General features: G+C 44.8%; 1 protein-coding gene across 1 annotated transcript in view; it reads left to right on the top strand.

The window, feature by feature from the left end:
- LOC140494402 (dual specificity testis-specific protein kinase 2-like) overlaps positions 1-17,096 on the top strand; it is a 134,798-nt gene extending 117,702 nt beyond the window's left edge. Inside the window, exons 8-10 of the mRNA XM_072593589.1 lie at positions 4,692-4,778; positions 5,718-5,856; positions 15,730-17,096. Of these exons, the coding sequence (XP_072449690.1) occupies positions 4,692-4,778; positions 5,718-5,856; positions 15,730-16,850 (1,347 nt within the window). The 3' untranslated portion in view covers positions 16,851-17,096. The remainder of the gene's footprint in view (positions 1-4,691; positions 4,779-5,717; positions 5,857-15,729) is intronic.
- The last annotated feature ends 4,028 nt before the right edge of the window (positions 17,097-21,124 follow it).

Genomic DNA, 21,124 nt, shown 5'->3' with positions numbered 1-21,124 from the left:
AGGCTTCCAAATCCATGATCACTTCTATCCAGAACTGCAGCAGATACATGGGAGCAACACCAACTTATCCTCCAAGTCACTTATCATCCCGAATTGGAAATATACCACCAGTGTCACTGTGTACGTGATGGAATTCCTTCTCTATTAGTATAGTAGGTTTATGTAAAGCATATAGACTGCAGCAGTTCAAGAACACCTTTACAAGAGCAACCAGGAATAGCACCTATGTCCCACACGTGAATTAAAAATGGAATTGTGATTCCTGCTTAGTTCCTCATTTGTAAATGTGCTGATCATAAGCACTGTGATGTTGGGTACGTCTCTGAGATATTTCCCTGGTCTTTAAATGTCATGGGACATTTTGTGCCCACTTCAGAGGGCTCCCTCAGTACTACAGTGGAATCTCAACTTGGATTATGAGCTTAAGATTCTGGAATCCTCTTGAATGGGCAGCATAGAGAAAGCCTTACTCTGTACTTTGAGTGAGGAGAGGTCATTGCTGACACTGGGAATTATGTACCATCTCCCCAGCATGAAAATCCATTGTCAAATGGAAGATCTGTTTTTCCTTATCAGCCCTTTGCCACTTTTGTCAGTACATTAATTTTGAATGAGAAGCCTGTGGCTAGGCTCCATACAATGTGAATTATTCAGAATGTGGCTGCATGTGTCCTTTCTCTGCATTCAGTGGAATCTTTGTTTTGTTTTTGTGTGTATTCTGAGATGATTGAGAGCTCAGCCTCTATACTGTACATAAGGCATTGCTTTATGATGTGTGAAGGCCAAATAAATCATTTATGACACATCATCAGGACACAGTCCCTGCCAAGATGGATGGACTTACAGTAAAAAGCAAGATACCAATATCTTGTTGAAAGCCTATCTTAATGTTTGAGACATGTTGGGTGCTACAACTGGAGTTGTAGGGGAAGGGAGGAGAAGAAAGATTTGCATTTTTATGGGACTGTTTACTACTTCACATACAAAATTATTCAGACGTACAACGGTGTTTTTTGTGACAAGGAAAGACTCCAACAAACAACAAAGATTTATAAGCACTTTAATTTCCCTTCTTGTTAAGGGAAGAAATTTGCCCATAATGCCACATAACTCTCATTCTCTCCTTCAAGAAGTAAGTGATGTTGTACCGACATAAGAACTGATGAGAACTCCAAAAGTCCCAGATCCAGACAAATATGAAGTGAATCATATTGTTGCATTTTCTGATTGAGGCAGATGATGGAGGTCAGTCAGCCCATCCTTTTCCACTGATCCAGAGAAAACCTTATGCTCGTCTGCTGTGGCAATCGATTCTTAAATGAGTCTGAGCTTTTGCCTCCATAACTCCATCTGGAAGTTTACTCTAAATGCCATTAACTCAGATGATATGAATTTCCTAACTTCAGTCTTAAAAGTCCTTAAAATGTTTAAATATGCATTTGCTTATCTTGCTGGACTAATAATAGGAACGTGGAATGAAAGTGGACCATTTTGGCTTGTCAAGCCTGTGCTACCATTTTATTTTTATTCAGTGGTGGGATGTGGGTATCACTGGCCAGGACAGTATGTACTGCCCAGAAGGCTGTTAAGTATTAACCACATTGCTGTGGGTTTGGAGTCATATACAGGCCAGACCAGGTAAGGGTGGCAGTTTCCTTCCTTCAAGGACAGTAGTGAACCAGATGGGTTTTTCCTGACCATTGACAATAGTTTTTCATGGTCATCATTTATTTATTTTATTGAATTCAAATATCACCATCTGCCCTGGCAGGATTCAAACCCAGGAACCCCAGAATATTACCAGGATCTCTGGATTAATAGTCTAGTGATGACACCACTAGGCCATTGCCTCCCTCAATATGACCACAGCTGATTTAAACACTACAATGTATTTTACACACCCCATCTCCATAATCCTTTATGCCATTGATCATCCAATATTTATCCATGTTGACCTTTAAATGTCCCACCCTCTGAGTAAAACAAAACTCATCTTGGTCCTAAATGTCATCTCCTTTTAAGTTTGCCTCTTGATTTTAGATTCCCTAAATAATGGAAACATCTTACCTGCACTTACCTCACCAATCCCATTCAAGTATTTTGTGGGTTTCAATGAGATGACAGGCCCAATCCCTCTTCATCGAACAGCCCCACCATCTTGGAAACACATCTGATGAACCTTCACTGGACTGCCTCTATGGCAATAATATCTTTTAAACAAGACATGCAAATTAATATTCCTTTACGGCAATTTAAGAATTTAAATTCAATTTGAAGCAAAATGATTGTACCAATACAAATAACCATTTGTGGGTGGCATAATGGTTAGCACTACTGCCTCACAGTGCCATGGACCCAGGTTCAACTCTAGCCTCAAGTGGCTGTGTGAAGTTTGCACATTCTCTAATGTCTGCATGAGGTTTCATCCAGGTGCTCTGGTTTCCTCCCTTATCCAAAGGTGTGGGGGTTTGGTTGATTGGTCATGCTACATTCTGATAGTGTCCAGGGATGTATAGGTTAGATGGATTGGTCATGGGAAATGCAGAGTTACAGGGATAGAGTTTGGTGGGGTGGGTGGGATGATCTTCAGAGGGTCAGTGTGAACTTGTTGGGCCAAATGGCCTGTTTCCACACTGTAGGGATTCTAACTGTGAACTTGGTTGGATTGTCACAAAATCCCAGTTGGTCATAGATGCCCCTTTAGGGAAGGAAAGCTGTCCTTACTACATTTGACCAATCAGTGACTCCAATCCCAAGCCAATGTAATGTATTCTTTTCTCTAGTCTGACCTATTCAGATAACCCACTCCATCACCCAGGAACAAGGAGGTCCACCACCACCATCTTGTAGATCTACAGATGGAACAATGATGGTGATAAATATGAGTGAGGATCAAAACAGGACTGTGTATTTGGCCAAAACAGAGTATATTTTGCTGTGAAAATGGGAGATATGAATAAGAGACAATTATTGTGCTTATTTCTCCAGAACAAATGTGCATTTTCCTAATCCCCACAGTATCGCATTGTATCTCAACTGGTTCAATGTTTGTTTTAAACTTGTTTCCATACCCAGGAACCCCAGAATATTACAGGATCTCTGGATTAATAGTCTAGTGATGACACCACTAGGCCATTGCCTCACTCAATATGATCACAGCTGATTAAACACTACTATGTATTTTACTCACCCCATCTCCATAACGAGCCACTGATTATTATCGAGAGTGTGGTGCTGGAAAAGCACAGCAGGTCAGGCAGCATCCAAGGAACAGGAGAATCGACATTTCATCAAGATTCCTGATGAAGGTCTTATGCCCGAAACGTCGATTATTTTTTTTCTCTCTCTCTGTCTGCTCTTCGGATGCTGCCTGACCTGTGCTTTTCCAGCACTACACTCTCCAATCTGATCTCCAGCATCTGCAGCCCTCACTTTCTCCAAACTGATCAAAATCCCCTAATCTTGCCTTTTGACAGTTTGGAGGACAGCCATCTATTACAATTCATTGTGTAAAGTTGTTCATAGCTTGTTTGTCTTCCAGAGTAGCTCACACAGACTCTACTCAACATTCCCTTGAATCAGGAGTACTGCACCACCTACTGGCTTTACTCTATCATGCAGAAACAGCATTACAAAATCCATCCAAATCCTGACCTCTCAGGTACCCCCAAGTATTTCTATCCACAACAGTCTTGCTTGTGAAATCAGAATTGGCAGCCATCTTATCTTCCTGTCATAGACAGGGGCAAACAAAGCAAAATAATCAAAGACTAGATGTTACAATAGTAATATGAATCAAATTTGGCCAATCACAGTTAAGTTCTTGGTGGCCACTGGCTTATTTTAACTTTCTATCTTCTTACTCCTTTTCACTGTAACTTGCTATTAGAGGACCCACTGCTCAAACCAGGAGTGTTCCACACTTCCAATTACCTCAAGATGTAAGCACAAAAGTAGGCCATGCAGACCACTGAGTCTCTGGATTAGTGGTGCTGGAAGAGCACAGCAGTTCAGGCACAAGTAGCTTGGATGCTGCCTGAACTGCTGTGCTCTTCCAGCACCACTAATCCAGAATCTGGTTTCCAGCAACTGCAGTCATTGTTTTTACTGTTTTAGACCATTTGAGTCTGCTATGCCATTCAATGAGGTCATAACTAATCTGACGAGCCACAATTCCATTTCGCTGCCTCTTCCCCATTAACCCTCAATTCCTTTCCAGTTTAAAAATCTGTGTACCTTAGCCTGGCTTATACTTAATGACTGAGCTTTGACAACCCTCTGTGGTGAAGAATTCCATAGATTCACTACCCTCCATGAGAAGAAATTCTTCCTCATCTGTCTTAAATCGGTACCCCCTTACTCAGGTTATGCTTTCTAGTCCTAGACTCTTTCCCCAAAGAAAAACAACCTTTCAGCATTGGCTCTGTCAATCTCCTAAGAAGCTTGTATGTTTTAATAAGGTCTCCTCTCATTCTTCTAAATTACAATAGGTTCAGGCCCAATCTACTCAAAGAAGCCTCAAAAGACAGGCCTTCCATTCCTGGAATCAAACTGGTGAACTTTCTCTAGACTCCCTTCAATGCCAATATGTCCCTTCAATGCCAATAGGTCCAAAACTGTTGACAGCATTTCAGGTGCATGTCTGCAAGTAACTGAATGAACTGACATCTCCGTTCTCCATTTTCCTTTAGAACTTCGGCCTAGATGTGAATACTTTTGAGACAATGGTGGGAGACTGTCCGCCTCCATTCTTGAAGCTGGCTATCCACTGCTGTGTTGTGAGTCTCAACTGAAGTTTGTAGAAGGAGTTTGGGATAGTGACATTGTCCAGTTTGCAAACACAGGTTGCTGTCTTTATCATCCAAGCAGTTTCATCTGAATCATATCAAATTATGCTAGAAGGGGATATTCTAACATAAATTGTTGATAGATGGCAATTCTGTAGGGAATCTACTCTGTTCTAACCACTTTCCTGAAATGGTTTGGAGCTTCCCGAGCAAAGCTGGCATGACATTTCCAAATGCATTAAACTAAGTTTCAGTTCAAGTTGGTTTAATGGAACGATATAGTATGATAACCTTGCAGGGTACCTGTCCTGGGAGTGATGGACGAGACAGTGTAGAGTAAGCTTTACCCTGTGTTTAACTCCATTATATTATCTTGAAGCTTGATGGGACAGTGCAGAGGACCTTTGCTCACTACATGTCAGATCACTGGCAGTGTGACATTGCTGGTGTTCAGAATAGTGACTTCCGTCCAGCCTGTCAGGTGTGCTTATTGCTGTGGAACAAGTAAGTTATAAGCTTGTGAAAGAGATTCAATTTGTGAAGGGTCTCTACAAAACATAGCCCTAACTTCAATGTAAGGTTGCTGGGAAAAAAAAATACAATTATCGGATTTGTAGATCTTCTGGCCAGCAGGCGTTATGAATGGAGGGACATTCACACAGTGATGTCCCAACACTCTTGTGGTTATTTTTCAAATATTTCTGATGAGCGTCTCTCCCAGCTATATGATGCAATATTATTCTGGGGTGTGTGCTAATGTTATTCCACACTCACGCAGTGAGACTGCTGTTCTGTTCTGGTGATTTTGGACAAGTCCTAGATCTGTTTTAAATAAAAAAATTAACTGCAATTCAGCCTGCAAAGTTAGACACTAGAACTGCTGTCTGGTTCTCTGAAACTTTCTGTATTTCTGTTTTCTATGTGCTAAAGATGGATTCCACTCAGCGCCCATCCTTTGCAGAGATTGTCCAGAAGCTGGAGGCTATGCTGGAGCTCTGTAAAAACACAGATTCACGGCTGGAGAATGCAGAACAGCACTTCACTCTGGAAGTTTCAACTATACACAATGGTAAATTGAATTTGAGAAGTTAAGGATGTTCAGATGAATTCAAGAATGGAGAGAGAGATGTAAAAGGAAAGACAACAATGATGGAGGAAAAGTCAGGCAGAGTTGCAAAAGTACAAAGATGAAGGGATAGAGATGTAAAGAGGGAAACAAAAGAGATTGTGACAAATGGAAAGAGGCATTAAAATCTACACCTATGGAGTTATGGCATCAATTCATTAGTTCCTCATTGTTCTCAACTATCAAGATGCTGGCTGATTAGTTCCATACTTCAGGAATAATTTTGAGTTCGTCCTTAGCCTTTACCATTCAATGAAGTTCATTGTCAGTCATTTGGGGGTCACAGCCAGTCAGTAAATAGGCTGGCCACTGGGAGGATCCTTCAGCGATATGAATTGACATTTCCAATTGAGTCAGGTGATAATGGTGATTTGGAATGTGACATCACTGATAAAGCCAGTATTCAATGCTCATCGTAGTTGCTCTTGAACTCCGAGGCGTGATCAACCTGAGGGCAGTTAAGAGTCAACTGGTTTGCTGTGGGTCTGAAGTTACATGTAGGTCAGATTGGATATGCTTTTAATAACAATAGTTACATGATTGTCATAAGGCTAGTTTGCAATTCCAAATTGGAACATGGTGAGATTTGAACAGTGTCTCTAGATTATTAGCCTAGGGTTATGGAATGCTGGCCCACTGTCATTTCACTGCCACTTCCATATCAAGGACATGGAAGGTCTAGGATTTGGGGAAATAGATGGTAACATCATGAAACAATGTCCAGATTACAGAAGAGGTGGTGTTGGATATTTTAAAATGCATAAAGATGGATAAATCCCCAGGAACTATCAGGTGTACCCTAGAATTCTGTGGGAAGCTAGGGAAGTGATTGCCAGGCCCATTGCTGAGATATGTGTCTTCAATTGGTCACAGGTGAGGTGCCAGACAACTGGAGGTTGGCTAATGTAGTGCCATTATTTAAGAAGGTGGTAAGGAAAAGCCAGGAACTAAAGACCAGTGAACTTGACATCATTGTGCAAGTTGTTGGTTGGAATCTTGGGGAACAGGATTTACATGTATTTGGAAAGGCAAGGACTGATTAGGGATAGTCAACATGATTTTGTATATGAGAAATCATGTCTCATTAACTTTATTGAACTAACAAAGAGGATTGATTAGGGCAGAGCGGAATCTATCTGGACTTCAGTGAGGTGTTCGACAAGGTTCTTCATGGTTGACTGATTAGCAGAGTTACATAGAGGGACAACTAGCTGTTTGGATACAAAACTGGCTCAAAGGTAGAAGACAGAGGGTGGTGGAGGATTCCTTTTCAGACTGGACGCTGTGACCAGTGATGTGTTAAAAGGATCAGTGCTGGGTCCACTGTTTTCATTCATTATATAAATGATTTGGATGTGAACATAAGAGGTACAGTTCGTAAGTTTGCAGATGACACCAAAATTGCAAATGTCATGGACAGCAAAGAAGGGGACCTCAGAGTGCAATGGGATCCTAATCAATGGGCCAATGGGCCGAGGAGTGTCAGATAGAGATTAATTTAGATAAATGTGAGGTGCTGCGTTTTGTAAAGGCAAATCAGGGCAGGACTCATGCACTTAATGGTAAGGTCCTGGGAAATGTTGCTAAACAAACAGACCTCTGAGTGCAGGTTCATAGTTCCTTGAAAATTGAGTCATTGGATAGTGAAGGAAGTGTTATTGGTCAAAGCATTGAGTATAGGAGTTGGGAGGTCATGTTGCAGCTGTATAGAATATTGGTGAGGACACTTTTTTGAAATATTGTGTGTAATTCTGGTCTCCCTGCTGTAGGAAGGATGTTGTGAAACTTGAAAGGGTTCAGAAAAAATTTACAGGGATGTTGCCAGAGTTGGAGAGTTTGAGCTATAGGGAAGAGGTTGAATAGGCTGGGAATATTTTCCCTGCAGCACTGAAACATGAGGGGTGACCTTTATACAGTCACAAGGGGCACAGATAGAGTAAATAGTCAAGGCCTTTTTGCTGGGGTGGGGGAGTCCAGAACTAGAGGGCATGGTTTTGGGTGAGAGCAGGAAGATTTAAGAGACTTGAGGGGCAACGTTTCAGAGGTTGGTCATTTATGGAATGACCTGCCAGAAGATGTGGTGGAGGCTGGGACAATTACAACATTTAAAAGGCATCTGGATAGGTATATGAATAGGAAGGGTTTAGAGAAATGTGGGGAGAAAGAGAGCCCTGCAGATGCTGGAGATCAGAGCTGAAAGTGTTCTGGAAAAGCGCAGCAGGTCAGGCAGCATCCAAGGAGCAGGAGAATAGACGTTTTGGACATGAGCCCTTCTTCCGGATTCTCCTGCTCCTTGGATGCTGCCTGACCTGCTGTGCTTTTCCAGCAACACATTTTCAGTTTAGAGATATGGGCCAAGTGCTGGCTAATGGGACTTGATTAATTTAGGACGGTACTGGGTTTTGACAAGATTTGTAGCTCAGCTTGAGATTCTAGTTGTAAGTTTGCTCACTGAGCTGGAAGGTTCATTTTTTTCAGATGTTTAATCACCATACTAGGTAACATCTCAGTGAGCCTCTGGTGAAGCGCTGGTGTTATGTCCTGCTTTCTATTTATATGTTTAGGTATCCTTGGGTTTGTGATGTCATTTCTGTTCATTTTCTCAGACGGTAGTAGATGGGATCCAAATCGATGTGTTTGTTGATCAGAGTTCCTTTTGGAATTCTCCCCAGTGTCTCTGTCGGGCTTGTCCTAGGCTAGATGTATTGTCCCAGTGAAAGTGGTGTCCTTCCTCATCTGTATGTAAAGATACTAGTGAAAGTGGGTCATGTCTTTTTGTGGTTGGTTGATGTTCATGTATCCTGGTGGCTAGTTTACTGCCTATTGGTCCAATGTAGTGTTCGTTACAGTTCTTGCAATGTATTTGGAAATAACGTTCATTTTGCTTGTTGTCTGTATAGGGTCTTTCAAGTTCATTAGCTGCTGTTTTAGTGTGTTGACGGGTTTGTGACCTACCATGATACCTAGGAGGTCCGAGTAGTCTGGCAGTCATTTCCGAGATGCCTTTTGATATAGGGGAGAGTGGCTAAGGTTTCTGGGCATGTTTGTCTGTTTGGGGTTGTTGCTGAGAAATTGGCAGACCGTGTTCATTGGGTACCTGTTCTTTCTGAATTGGTTAGATAGGTGATTTTCCTCTGCTCTGCGTAATTCCTCTGTGCTGCAGTGTGTGGTGGCTCATTGAAATAATGTTCTAATGCACCTTTGTTTATGGGTATTGGGATGGTTGCTTCGGTAGTTCAGTATTTGATCCATTTGTGTTGTTTTTTCTGTAGATGCTCCCCATTGACTGTTTGCTCTGTTGTGACATCTTGGAATGACGACAGTTTGTTGGTTGGTTTATTGCTGTTTAGTGAAGTTGATGCCAGTAAGGATATTACTGATGGTCTTGAAGGTTTCCTCCCATTTGTTTCATTTAGTGATGGCAAAGGTATCATCCACGTAGCGGACCCAAAGTTTGGGTTGGATAGTTGGCAGAGCTGTTTGTGTCTCTGCATTACTGCCTCTCCAACTGGAACACATTGATTTGGGCACCCACCTACCACCTTCTGAGGAAAAAAACTGGAAATAACATCACCAACCCAAGGAAACCTAAACACAACACCAACACTTCACTGGAGGCTCACTGATGATGTTATCAAGTATGGTGACAAAACATCTGAAAATGGACATTCCAGCTCTGCGAGCAAATGTACCTGATCAGCATGGATGCGTTGGACCAAAAGGTCTGTTTCTGTGACGTACACATCTTTATGACCTCTCCTTTGGCCATGTGAAACACATGAGGAGCAAGCCACAAACCCATCTTGTCTATTCCACCAGTCAATCAAGGACCTTGGTTGCATGGGTAGTGTCCCTACCTCTGAACTAGGTGCCCCAGGTTCAAGTCCTTCCTGCTCCAGACGACTGTAATAAAATCTCTGAAGTGGTTATTATAAGTTATCCAGTCTGCCACTTAATATGATTATGGCTGGTATAAATACAAAATGCCGTGATGCTGGAAATCTGAAATAAAAACAGAAGACGCTGGAGAAACTCAGCTGGGCTGGCATCTCTGGAGAGATTCTGGATTAGTGGTGCTGGAAGAGCACAGCAGTTCAGGCAGCATCCAAGGAGCTTCAAAATCAACGTTTCGGGCAAAAACCTTTCATCAGGAATAAAGGCAGTGAGCCTGAAGCGTGGAGAGATAAGCTAGAGGAGGGTGGGGGTGGGGAGAAAGTAGCATAGAGTACAATGGGTGAGTGGGGGAGGGGATGAAGGTGATAGGTCAAGGAGGAGAGGGTGGAGTGGATAGGTGGAAAAGGAGATAGGCAGGTAGGACAAGTCCGGACAAGTCATGGGGACAGTGCTGAGCTAGAAGTTTGAAACTAGGATGAGGTGGGGGAAGGGGAAATGAGGAAGCTGTTGAAGTCCACATTGATGCCCTGGGGTTGAAGTGTTCCGAGGCGGAAGATGAGGCGTTCTTCCTCCAGGCGTCTGGTGGTGAGGGAGCGGCGGTGAAGGAGGTCCAGGACCTCCATGTCCTCTGTGGAGGGGGAGTTGAAATGTTGGGCCACGGGACGGTGTAGTTGTTTGGTGCAGGTGTCCTGGAGATGTTCCCTAAAATGCTCTGCTAGGAGGCGCCCAGTCTCCCCAATGTAGAGGAGACCGCATCAGAAGCAACAGATACAATAAATGATATTAGTGGATGTGCAAGTAAAACTTTGGATGTGGAAGGCTCCTTAAGGGCCTTGGATAGAGGTGAGGGAGGAGGTGTGAGCGCAGGTTTTACAGTTCCTGCGGTGGCAGGGGAAAGTGCCAGGATGGGAGGGTGGGTTGTAGGGGGGTGTGGACCTGACCAGGTAGTCACGGAGGGAATGGTCTTTGTGGAAGGTGGAAAGGGAAATATATTCCTGGTGGTGGGGTCTGTATGGAGATGGCGGAAATGTCGGCAGATGATTTGGTTTATGCAAAGGTTGGTCGGGTGGAAGGTGAGCACCAGGGGCGTTCTGTCCTTGTTACGGTTGGGGGTGCGGGATGTGGACGGGATGCGTTGGAGGGCATCTTTAACCACGTGGGAAGGGAAATTGCGGTCTCTAAAGAAGGAGGCCATCTGGTGTGTTCTGTGGTGGAACTGGTCCTCCTGGGAGCAGATAGGGCGGAGGTGGAGGAATTGGGAATACGGGATGGCATTTTTGCAGGAGGTAGGGTGGGAAGAGGTGTAATCCAGGTAGCTGTGGGAGTCGGTGGATTTGTAAAAAAATGTCAGTCGGTCGTCAATAATGGAGATGGAGAGGTCCAGGAAGGGGAGGGAGGTGTCCGAGATGGTCCAGGGTGCCGAATGAGGATTAAGTGGCTCAATGTGGCAGTGGATTGTCACCCTTGAGCTTTGATACATCCATCCCCATCAAGAACAGTTGGGCCTTGTTCTTCTTGTCCTAAAGGACTTGGGCAGCATGGAAACTGCATACAATCCAACATAAATCGAAGTCAAGTACAGCGATTGAGGTTAAAACACAGCAGATGTGGCAGAAACTGTGGGGAGAAAGCACAGTTGACATTTTACATCCGTTTACTCTTCATTAGAACTGAACTTGAAACATTAAAACTGCTTTCTCCACACAAATGGATGCCAGATCTGAGTTTTGCCAGCAATTTCTGCTTTTTTTTTCAGATCTCCAGCTTCATAAAACAAAAAACTATGTAAATTGAAGGCAAATTACCAGTATCATTCAACACCAATAAGATTAGGGTTAAATGCAAAATACTACAGAGTTTTGATATTTTGGAGCTCAGTTTAATCTAGGCACTTGAGTCATTACTAAATGGGCTGGCTGTACTTAGAAGTTCTTCATTCAGCAAGATTGGATAGATATCCACTGTGTACCTGAAGGTTCCACATTAGTAAGAAAACAATCTCCCAGTCCTCCTCCGATATTAAGATGGTCCAAAGGATGGGAGAATTTTGGTGTAACACGCTTGATCAAAAAGGCTTCAGATTAAGCCAAGCAAGTAAAGACCAGTCAGTTTCTCAGGTCAGACATGGGGAAGTTTTTAAAAGGGATAGTTTGGGACAAAATTAACAGTTACTTGGAGAAGTGGATCAATTAAGCAAAGCAAAAATGGCATTGTCAAGGACACATCATGTTTAACCAATTTTACTGTGTTTTTGGATTGAAAGAACAGAAAGGCTTAATGAGAGTGTTACAATTGATCTGCTGCATGTACATTCCAAAAGCCATTTGATAAGCTAGAGAAGTGATTGCCGGGCCACTTGCATCATCGATAGTCACAGGTGAGGTGGCGGAAGCCTGGAGGTTGGCAAATGCGGTGCCACAGTTTAAGGGTGGTAAGGACAATCCAGGGAACTATAGACCAGTGAGCCTGACGTCGGTGGTGGAAAATCTGTTGGAAAGAATCTTGAGGGACAGGATTTACATGTATTTGGAAAGGCAAAGACTGATTAGGGATAGTCAACATGGCTTTATGCGTGGGGAAATCATGTCTCACAACCCTGTTTGAGTTTTTTGAAGTAACAAAGAAGATTGATGAGGGCAGAGTGGTAAATGTGATCTATATGGACTTCAGCAAGGCGTTCAACAAAGTTCCCTATGGGAGACTGATTAGCAAGGTCAGATCTCACGGGGAGAACTAGCCATTTGGATACAGAACTGGTTCAAAGGTAGAAGACAGAGGGTGGTGGTGGAGGGTTGTTTTTCAGACTGGAGCCCTGTGACCAGTGGAGTGCCACAAGGATCGGTGCTGGGCCCTCTACTTTTTGTCATTTACATAAATGATTTGGATGCGAGCATATGTTAGTAAGTTTGCAGACGACACCAAAATTGGAGGTGTAGTGGACAGTGAAGAGGGTTCCCTCAGATTACAACAGGATCTGGACCAGATGGGCCAATGGGCTGAGAAGTGACAGATGGAATTTAATTCAGATAAATGCGAGGTGCTGCATTTTGGGAAAGCAAATCTTAGCAGGACTTGTACACTTATAGGTAAGGTCCTAGGGAGTGTTGCTGAACAGAGAGACCTTGGAGTGCAGGTTCATAGCTCCTTGAAAGTGGAGTCACAGGTGGATAGGATAGTGAAGAAGGTGTTTGGTATGCTTTCCTTTATTGGTCAGAGTATTGAGTACAGGAGTTGGGAGGTCATATTGCGGCTGTACAGGACATTGGTTAGGCCACTGTTGGAATATTGCATGCAATTCTGGTCTCCTTCCTATTGGAAAGATGTTGTGAAACTTGAAAGGGTTCAGAAAAGATTTACAAGGATGTTGCCAGGGTTGGAGGATTTGAGCTACAGGGAGAGGCTGAACAGTCTGAGGCTGTTTTCCCTGAAGTGTTGGAGACTGAGGGGTGACCTTATAGAAGTTTACAAAATTGAGGGGCATGGATAGGATAAATAGGCAAAGTCTTTAGTTCTGGACTCCCCGACTCCAGGGAAGAGGGCATAGGTTTAGGGTGAGAGGGGAAAGATATAAAAGAGATCTAAGGGGCAACGTTTTCACGCAGAGGATGGTACGTGTATGGAATGAGCTGCCAGAGGATGTGATGGAGGCTGGTACAATTGCAACATTTAAGAGGCATTTGGATGGGTATATGAATAGGAGGGGTTTGGAGGGATATGGGCCGGGTGCTGGCAGGTGGGACTAGATTGGGTTGCAATATCTGGTCGGCATGGACGGGTTGGACCAAAGGGTCTGTTTCCATGCTGTACATCTCTATGACTGAGTGGGGTTCCCTAGTAGGTTGTAACATGGCTCCTGCTCTTTTTAAACATTAATAACATAGATATGTGTAGATAAGACACAATTTCAATATCTTTAGTGACAAAAATGAAGCATTGTGAATTATGAGGACGGTAGTGATGATCACTAAATGAAATATTATACAGACAATGGGAAATGAATTATTTTTGGAAGGAAGAACAAGAGAAGGTATTATAAATCAAAGTATACAATCCAAAGTGGATGCAGAAAGACTTTTGGTGGTAGGGATGAGGTGCATCCATAAACCGTTAAGGTGGCAGCATGGGTTGAGAAAGGATTTATATTCTGGACTTGATAAATCAAGACATAGGGTAACATATGCTATTGAAAAGGGAGACTTCTATGAGCAACTGAAAATGTGTAAGACATAAGGTGCGAAGAAGTGAGCAAAGCACCATTATAGATCAATGTTACTACATTGAGTACAAAAGTGTGAAGGAATATATGAAGAACTTGTATAAAACACTGGTTCAGGCCTAGCTGAAGTATTGTCTAGTTTTGGATATCAGCGTTTGGAAAGGATGGGAGTTGTTGGGATGCAAAAATGATATGTTGGAATCATTCCAAGATGCAAGAATTAAGTTAAAGATTGGAGAAGCTGAGGCTGTTCGCATTTGAGAGAACAGAATTTGATATCTGAAATGGGAAAATTGTTCCTTTTGCTAGAATGGTGATAAATCAGGGATATTGGTTTAACTTTATTGACAAAAGAAACCGAGGTTATGGGAAAAAGCTTCTTCACGTGAACTTAGATGTGAGATGCAGTTCAAGTTGTGGGGGAAAAGGTCTCTCTTTAAGAAACAGTTGAGCATTTTCTTCTCTCAAAACATTGTTTTATATGTAGAATTGTTCTCATCAGAAAGAACTGAAGGCTGGTTCTCAAATTTATTCAAAGCTGGGTTGGATAGATTTTTGATAGACAAGGAAATCAAAGGTCATGCTGGGAGCAAGACCAGATCAACCATTAAACTTATTGAATAGTGGAGCTGACTCAGGACAAAATGGCCTCTCTCTGCTCCTGAGTTTTATGACCCTATGGTGACAGCAGATTAAATTGACTTTCAAACAGTAATGGCTCAATTCTTGAACAGTAGATATTTCCAGGATTCCAGGGGAAAGGTGAGGAAATGGATAACACACATGTTGTGGTGAGACCACACAATCTGTGAAGCTTTGAATCTTTCAGGAAATTAAGCTGATGTTTAATGGCAGTTTACAGGGGAGATTACTCTGGTTTAGACAATGTTGTGCCTATCCTGCAAGTGTTTGATGGGGACAAGGTAGAGAGCTTTACTTGGTATCTAACCCTGTACTGTATTATCCTGTGAATGTTGGATGAGGATATTAGAACATAGAACAATACAGCGTAGTACAGGCCCTTTGGCCCTCGATGTTGCGCCTATCCAAGGCCACCTAACCTACACTAGCCCACTATCCTCCATATGCCTATCCAATGCCCATAAAGAGGGAGAGTCCACCACTGCTACTGGCAGGGCATTCCATGAACTCACGACTTGCTGAGTAAAGAATTTACCCCTAACATCTGTCCTATACCTACCACCCCTTAATTTAAAGCTATGCCCTCTTGTAATACCTGACTCCATATGTGGAAAAAGGTTCTCACGGTCAACCCTATCTAAACCCCTAATCATCTTGTACACCTCGATCAAATCACCCCTAAACCTTCTTTTCTCCAATGAAAACAGCCCCAAGTGCCTCAGCCTTTCCTCATACGATCTTCCTACCATACCAGGCAACATCCTGGTAAACCTCCTCTGCACCCGTTCCAGTGCCTCCACATCCTTCCTATAGTATGGCGACCAAAACTGCACACAATACTCCAGATGCGGCCGCACCAGAGTCTTATACAACTGCAATATATTGTCAAGAGAGTTTTACTTTCTACCAAAAGAGAGTAGAGAGAGCTTTGGTATGTGTTTATCCTTATTCTGTAGTGCAATGGGAGTGTTTGATAGGGACAGGGGCTGAGCTTCTGTTTAAAACTGTAGAGGTAGCTTTACTTTGTCTCTGACCTCTGTCATGTTGCCTCTTCTTTCCCTCAGGCAACGAGTGTGAATTGAATGGAGACGGAGGCCCGGACCGAGCTCTTTCCAACAGCCTGCGGGTTCAATGCGAGCCCCGTTTGTCCCGGAGCTACTCGGACATGTTCTCCCGGACGGCCCTGGGGGCCGAGGGCCTAGGCCCGGCCGCCCGGGTCAACCCGTTTTCCGGCCGGGATGACCTGAAAGGCGGCAAGATCAAACTGTACGACTCGCCGAGCCGCTCGGTCATCTCGCTGAGCTTCGAGCTGCTGCCGCCGCCTCCGCCCCCGTCCCCCTCGGCGATGCTGGCCGCCCAGCCGCTCACCCCGGAGCCGCTGAACCCAGCGCGGAGCGGGCTCCCCTGCGGAGCGCCACCCGCCCGTCGGTGCCGCTCACTGCCCGAGCTCCGCGCCCTGGGAGGGCGTGGCCAAGCGGCACCTGACCTCTCGCCGCGGCAGGGTCAGAGGGCAGGGGTCGGCGCCGGCCGCAGGGAAGGGAAGGATCATGGGGTCGCTGCCGCTGGAGGAGAGACGGAGGAGACCGGGGTAGACTCACGTGGTAGATCGCCGCCCGCTGAACGCACCGAAGCTCCCCCGCCGCCCAGGACCGCCCGCGCTGGCGGCAGGCCCCAGCGCTCTCCGGAGACCGACGCGGCGTTGGGCGGACAGCGCCGGCGGTCCTACTCGAACATTCCCCGCTCCGCCGGGACGGTGGGGGGCGCGCGTGCGCAGCATCTGCCGGGAAGCGCGCCTGCGCTCCACGTGACGCAGCCGGTCGACGTGTACGTGACGGAGCCCAAGTGCCGGGAGGCCGACGTGACGGCGCCTGCGCCCTCGTCCTTGTGCCGGCCGGCTGACGTGACGGCGCCGGTCGTCCGGACGCTGTCGCAGGATGCGCCTGCGCCGATGCCGGCGGCCGGCCCCTTGTTGGGGAGCGCCGAGCTGCGGCCGGAGCAGGAGGCCGATGAGCGTCTGTCGTGCCCCGGCTGCTGCCTGGGCGGTTTCGCCTTCCCTTTCCCCCCGGTCTGTTTGCGCTCCAACAGCCAGCCGGCCCGATACCCAGATCTCAACTGCGAGTCCGACCGCCTGATCGGTGAGGAGGAGGGTGCGGCGATGCCGGCGGGCAGGAGTCACCCGGCCTAGGGGACAGGGGAGGGGGCCTTGGGCCTTGGGCCTTGGGCCTAGTGTCTCTGTGTGAGATCCACTCTGAATGTCACCGTCCCCCCCCCGAGCTCAGTCACCCACATCCCACCACCACCACCCCCCCCCCCCAACACACACACACACCCAGTCTCCAAAAACACAAGTTGCTGGAAAATCTCAGCAGATCTGGCAGCATCTGTGGAGTATGTCTCCAAAACCCAATTCATCAAATACTCCCCCCCCCCCCTCCCCCCATCATATCACCCACCCCCCCCCCCCCACAAACCAAATCCCACCCCCACCCCAAAATCAGTGTTCTCCAAACCATCCTCACAAAAATAAACCCACCCTCCACTAAACACCAACCCACATATCGCCTCCCCCCTCCCCCCCCCAAATATCATGCTCCACTGAACTCATCCACCCTCCCTGAATCTAACTCTTTTAACATGTCACACTCTCTCTGTATCAGGGACAGGGGGGGGGTCCCAAAGTGCTCTCACTGTCTCTGCAAGATTCACTGCAATTGTCACCTCCACACCCAACCCCCAAAGCCAAAGATCATCCAACACATATCCCAAAATATGATTCTACCAGCGCCTCCAATATCACCCACCCCTACCTCTGATATCTTTTTTCCAAAACCCAAATACCACCACCTCGGTGATAGAGGTACACAGGCTCTGTCAACAATCTCTGACATTCACTCTGCATGCCCACTCCACGTTCCCTCCCATCCCAAATATTGCCCTCCACACATGTCATTATCCCAAATACCAACTTCCTTATCACAAAGATAACCCTGTCTATCACCCTGCACTCAAATTTCACTATCCAAATAAACACCATCGCCAAATATCACCCTTTCAGAATCTATGGGTCAGTGTCATAGAGGGTTTGCAGGGTATTCTCACGGTCCTATGAGATTTATTCTTCACTTGGCTCCCTTTGACATGTGGGACCCCATACCATTTCCCCCATTTCTTGTCTTCCTTCTATTGTCACTTAGTCCAGTAATCAAAAGGCCTCAACTAGGCCTTGTATATAAGTGCATGGCTGCTTTGGTTAAAAAGACTTTACTTAGACCTTGAAAGCGCCTTATATTAATCATTTCTCTTCATTATAGTTTAACCCACATAAAGGGGGAGGCTTGGTTAATTGGTATTGTTTATATTCAGCAGCAGACGTTGCTCTAATCTGTATGTTACCAGAGTCTGGTGCAGTCCCATCACCCTTACCTGCGTGGAGCGTAAACCTGCTCTATAAAGGGATGTGCAGTCCCAAGGGGAGTTCTTTCGTCCTTTTTTAAATCCATGCACTCAGTTTTATTTACTGTGTTTTTGTTTAGAATAAGGTTGCTTGCTCACACTGTGCTTTAAGCAATATCAGTTACTCACAGGAGACGGGTTTATTCTCCAAACTCCCTTCAAAGGGAGATACCAGCCTTTCCACTGAGTGCCACCTGTAATGTCACAGCTGTACAGTTGGCTATTCACCTGCCAGCTATGGGAATGAGAATTAATTTAAATAATTACTTCTATAGCTCAAGAATGTAATTTTATGATGAATTTCTTACCTGTTTAAAATCTTGTTTTGAATTTTGGCTGTCTTTTGCGACTGGCCATGTTGTGTACAGACTTCGGGAATCAGCTATTTCACACGTGGTTAGATGCCTGCTGGCAATTCTTGAGTTGCCATGGGATTAACAGAAAGCAAAGAAGTCCTCAGTGTCTTTTCCTTCACTTATGAGATGTGGACAAGGCTGGCATTTATTACTTATTTATTTGCCCTTGAGATGGAGGTGGCAAGCTGAAAAGATGCAGTCGGTGGGGTTTACGGCTTTTCATGGTTGTTTTTGATCTAACAATGGTTTTCTGGGCCGTTTCAGAGGCAGTTATGATTCAACTGCAATGCTGTAGGTATGGAGTCATGTGTAGACCAGATCAGGTAAAGACAGCAGATTTCTATCCCCAAAGAAAATTAGTAAACCAGATGGATTTTTACAACAATCTGGTAGTTTCTTCATCATTACTGATATTTGCATTTTATTCCCAGATTTATTTAAATAACTATTAAAATTGCCCTGCTACTATGGTGGGATTTGACTATCAATCCATGCCTCTGGATTACTAGCAACATAATCACTGTGCTACTATACTTATCTATCTATGTGTATATGTTGGTATCTTTGTTACTCATTGTATGGGAACAGGGGAGTAGAGCAGTGAAACAATTAATATCTGCACAACCAAGGCTGGCCAGATAGTGCATAATGCATCACTGATCTGAATATCTCCCAAGAAAGAGGGACTGAGACACCAGTCTCTCTAAAGATTTATCTCCCTTAGAGACTCCTGTAACTGCACAGGTAATTTGTTGTAAATTGGGCGAATATTGTTCTGTTTTGAGGACATCTTTTGTAACTGTTGAAGTTAATATTTGCTCTATATTGTCTATCTGACTGAGGGTCAGATTTTAATAAAGCTTTGATCTCTGACATTTCCTTTCTTACTCTTATTTGTCTTACTCTGGGTGATGGGGAATGCTGGCATGGAGGGTGATGGTGCAGATTGGAAGATTATTGTTGTTGTCCAAATACATATTGTGAAATCATGTTCCAAGGTCCTGTATCTGCTGTCAAATGTTTGGGCTATTACTAGAAATCTCAGAAGAACAATAGGTCAACTGGTTGGGGGTGGGCTGTGACTGGAGCAAAAAGACATGAAACGGCTTGGCGTGTTCATTCTCCAGCCCTCCTAAACTGAATCGATACATGTTGATCCTGGTTTATCGTCAACAAAAATGCATGACTTGCCTTAGCTTATGAATCAAGCAACTCTTGTGCGCCAGAATTCACAATATCTCTATGAAATCATAAATCCTATTCAGCAGAGCAGTAACTGCCAGTTGTGTGACTAATTGCGGCAGCGACTGAACTCCAGGTTGGGTTCAGCAGAATCCAGCACAAACCTTCGAGCTCAAACCTTTCTCTGATACTCTGCTATCACTCAACCATTATCTGCCAGCTGTTCCTGAATAATGTTTTGTTCGTCAGCCAATTTTTTTGGAAATTGGTGATTGCAATATCCAGGAGTGCAGAGAACGTGGTCACGTGTTGTCATTAGCTCCAATACACACCTCCCAACCAGCTGCAACCCAATAGGGTGTTAGAAAGTGATGGATGAATGAAGACCCATCTGTCCCAGAGAATCATGAATCCTGGAGCATAATGATGAGGCGTCTTGTTGCCCACCAATAGTGATGTGATGTCCTGGGAGAGAGATTGAAAAATCATTTAAACGTCCAAGGGCAATCGAAGGGAAAACATTTGCAGATTGTAATCTTGAGTATAATTGTCCACGTGCGTAGAGTAGATTACCATTTCCAGCTTGATCTAGATTAGATTAGATTTTTAGATTACTTACAGTGTGGAAACAGGCCCTTCGGCCCAACAAGTCCACACCGCCCCGCCGAAGCGCAACCCACCCATACCCCTACATTTACCCTTTACCTAACACCTACGGGCAATTTAGCATGGCCAATTCACCTGACCTGCACATCTTTGGACAGTGGGAGGAAACCGGAGCACCCGGAGGAAACCCACGCAGACACGGGGAGAATGTGCAAACTCCACACAGTCAGTCGCCTGAGGCGGGAATTGAACCCGGGTCTCTGGCACTGTGAGGCAGCAGTGCTAACCACTGTGCCACCGTGCCGCCCATCTGAAGCACAATAATATGATGGCAAAGGATGAGGCACTATTTTCCTGCATCTCTCAATAATCCCAGGCAGTAGTGACTCAAAATTCATACCACAGAGAACATAAGGATTCTTTCCTCATTGTGCTATGTTGATGTACTGAATTCCACCAATTTAAAATAAGCAACTAAAAGTTGGAAGTAGGAAATGCATCCTATTTCTGTGTAATCACTTTGTCAAGAAAGCATCACATGTTTACGGAAGTATAGATCGAGGGAAAAACCTCTCTCTGAGCACAGAGGGCAGACAGAACAGTCCCTGCCTGTGAGAGTGAGGACAGGGCAACAGCTGTATGGGGGAATGAGGACAAATAGAAGAAACAGCGACAGAGATTGCTGGGAAAACTCGGCACCTGTGGGGAGAAAGCAGAGTTAGCATGTCAAGTCTGATGACACTCTTAAATTCTGATGAAGAGCCATTGGACGAGGCACTTTCACTCAGCTTTCTCCCACAGATGTTGCCAGACCTGTTGAGTTTCCCCAGAAATTTCTGCTTTTGTTTCCGATCTTCAGCAT

Source organism: Chiloscyllium punctatum, chromosome 2 (assembly GCF_047496795.1).
Source record: "Chiloscyllium punctatum isolate Juve2018m chromosome 2, sChiPun1.3, whole genome shotgun sequence".
NCBI lineage: Eukaryota > Metazoa > Chordata > Chondrichthyes > Orectolobiformes > Hemiscylliidae > Chiloscyllium > Chiloscyllium punctatum.
This window is presented reverse-complemented; position numbering and strand designations above follow the sequence as displayed.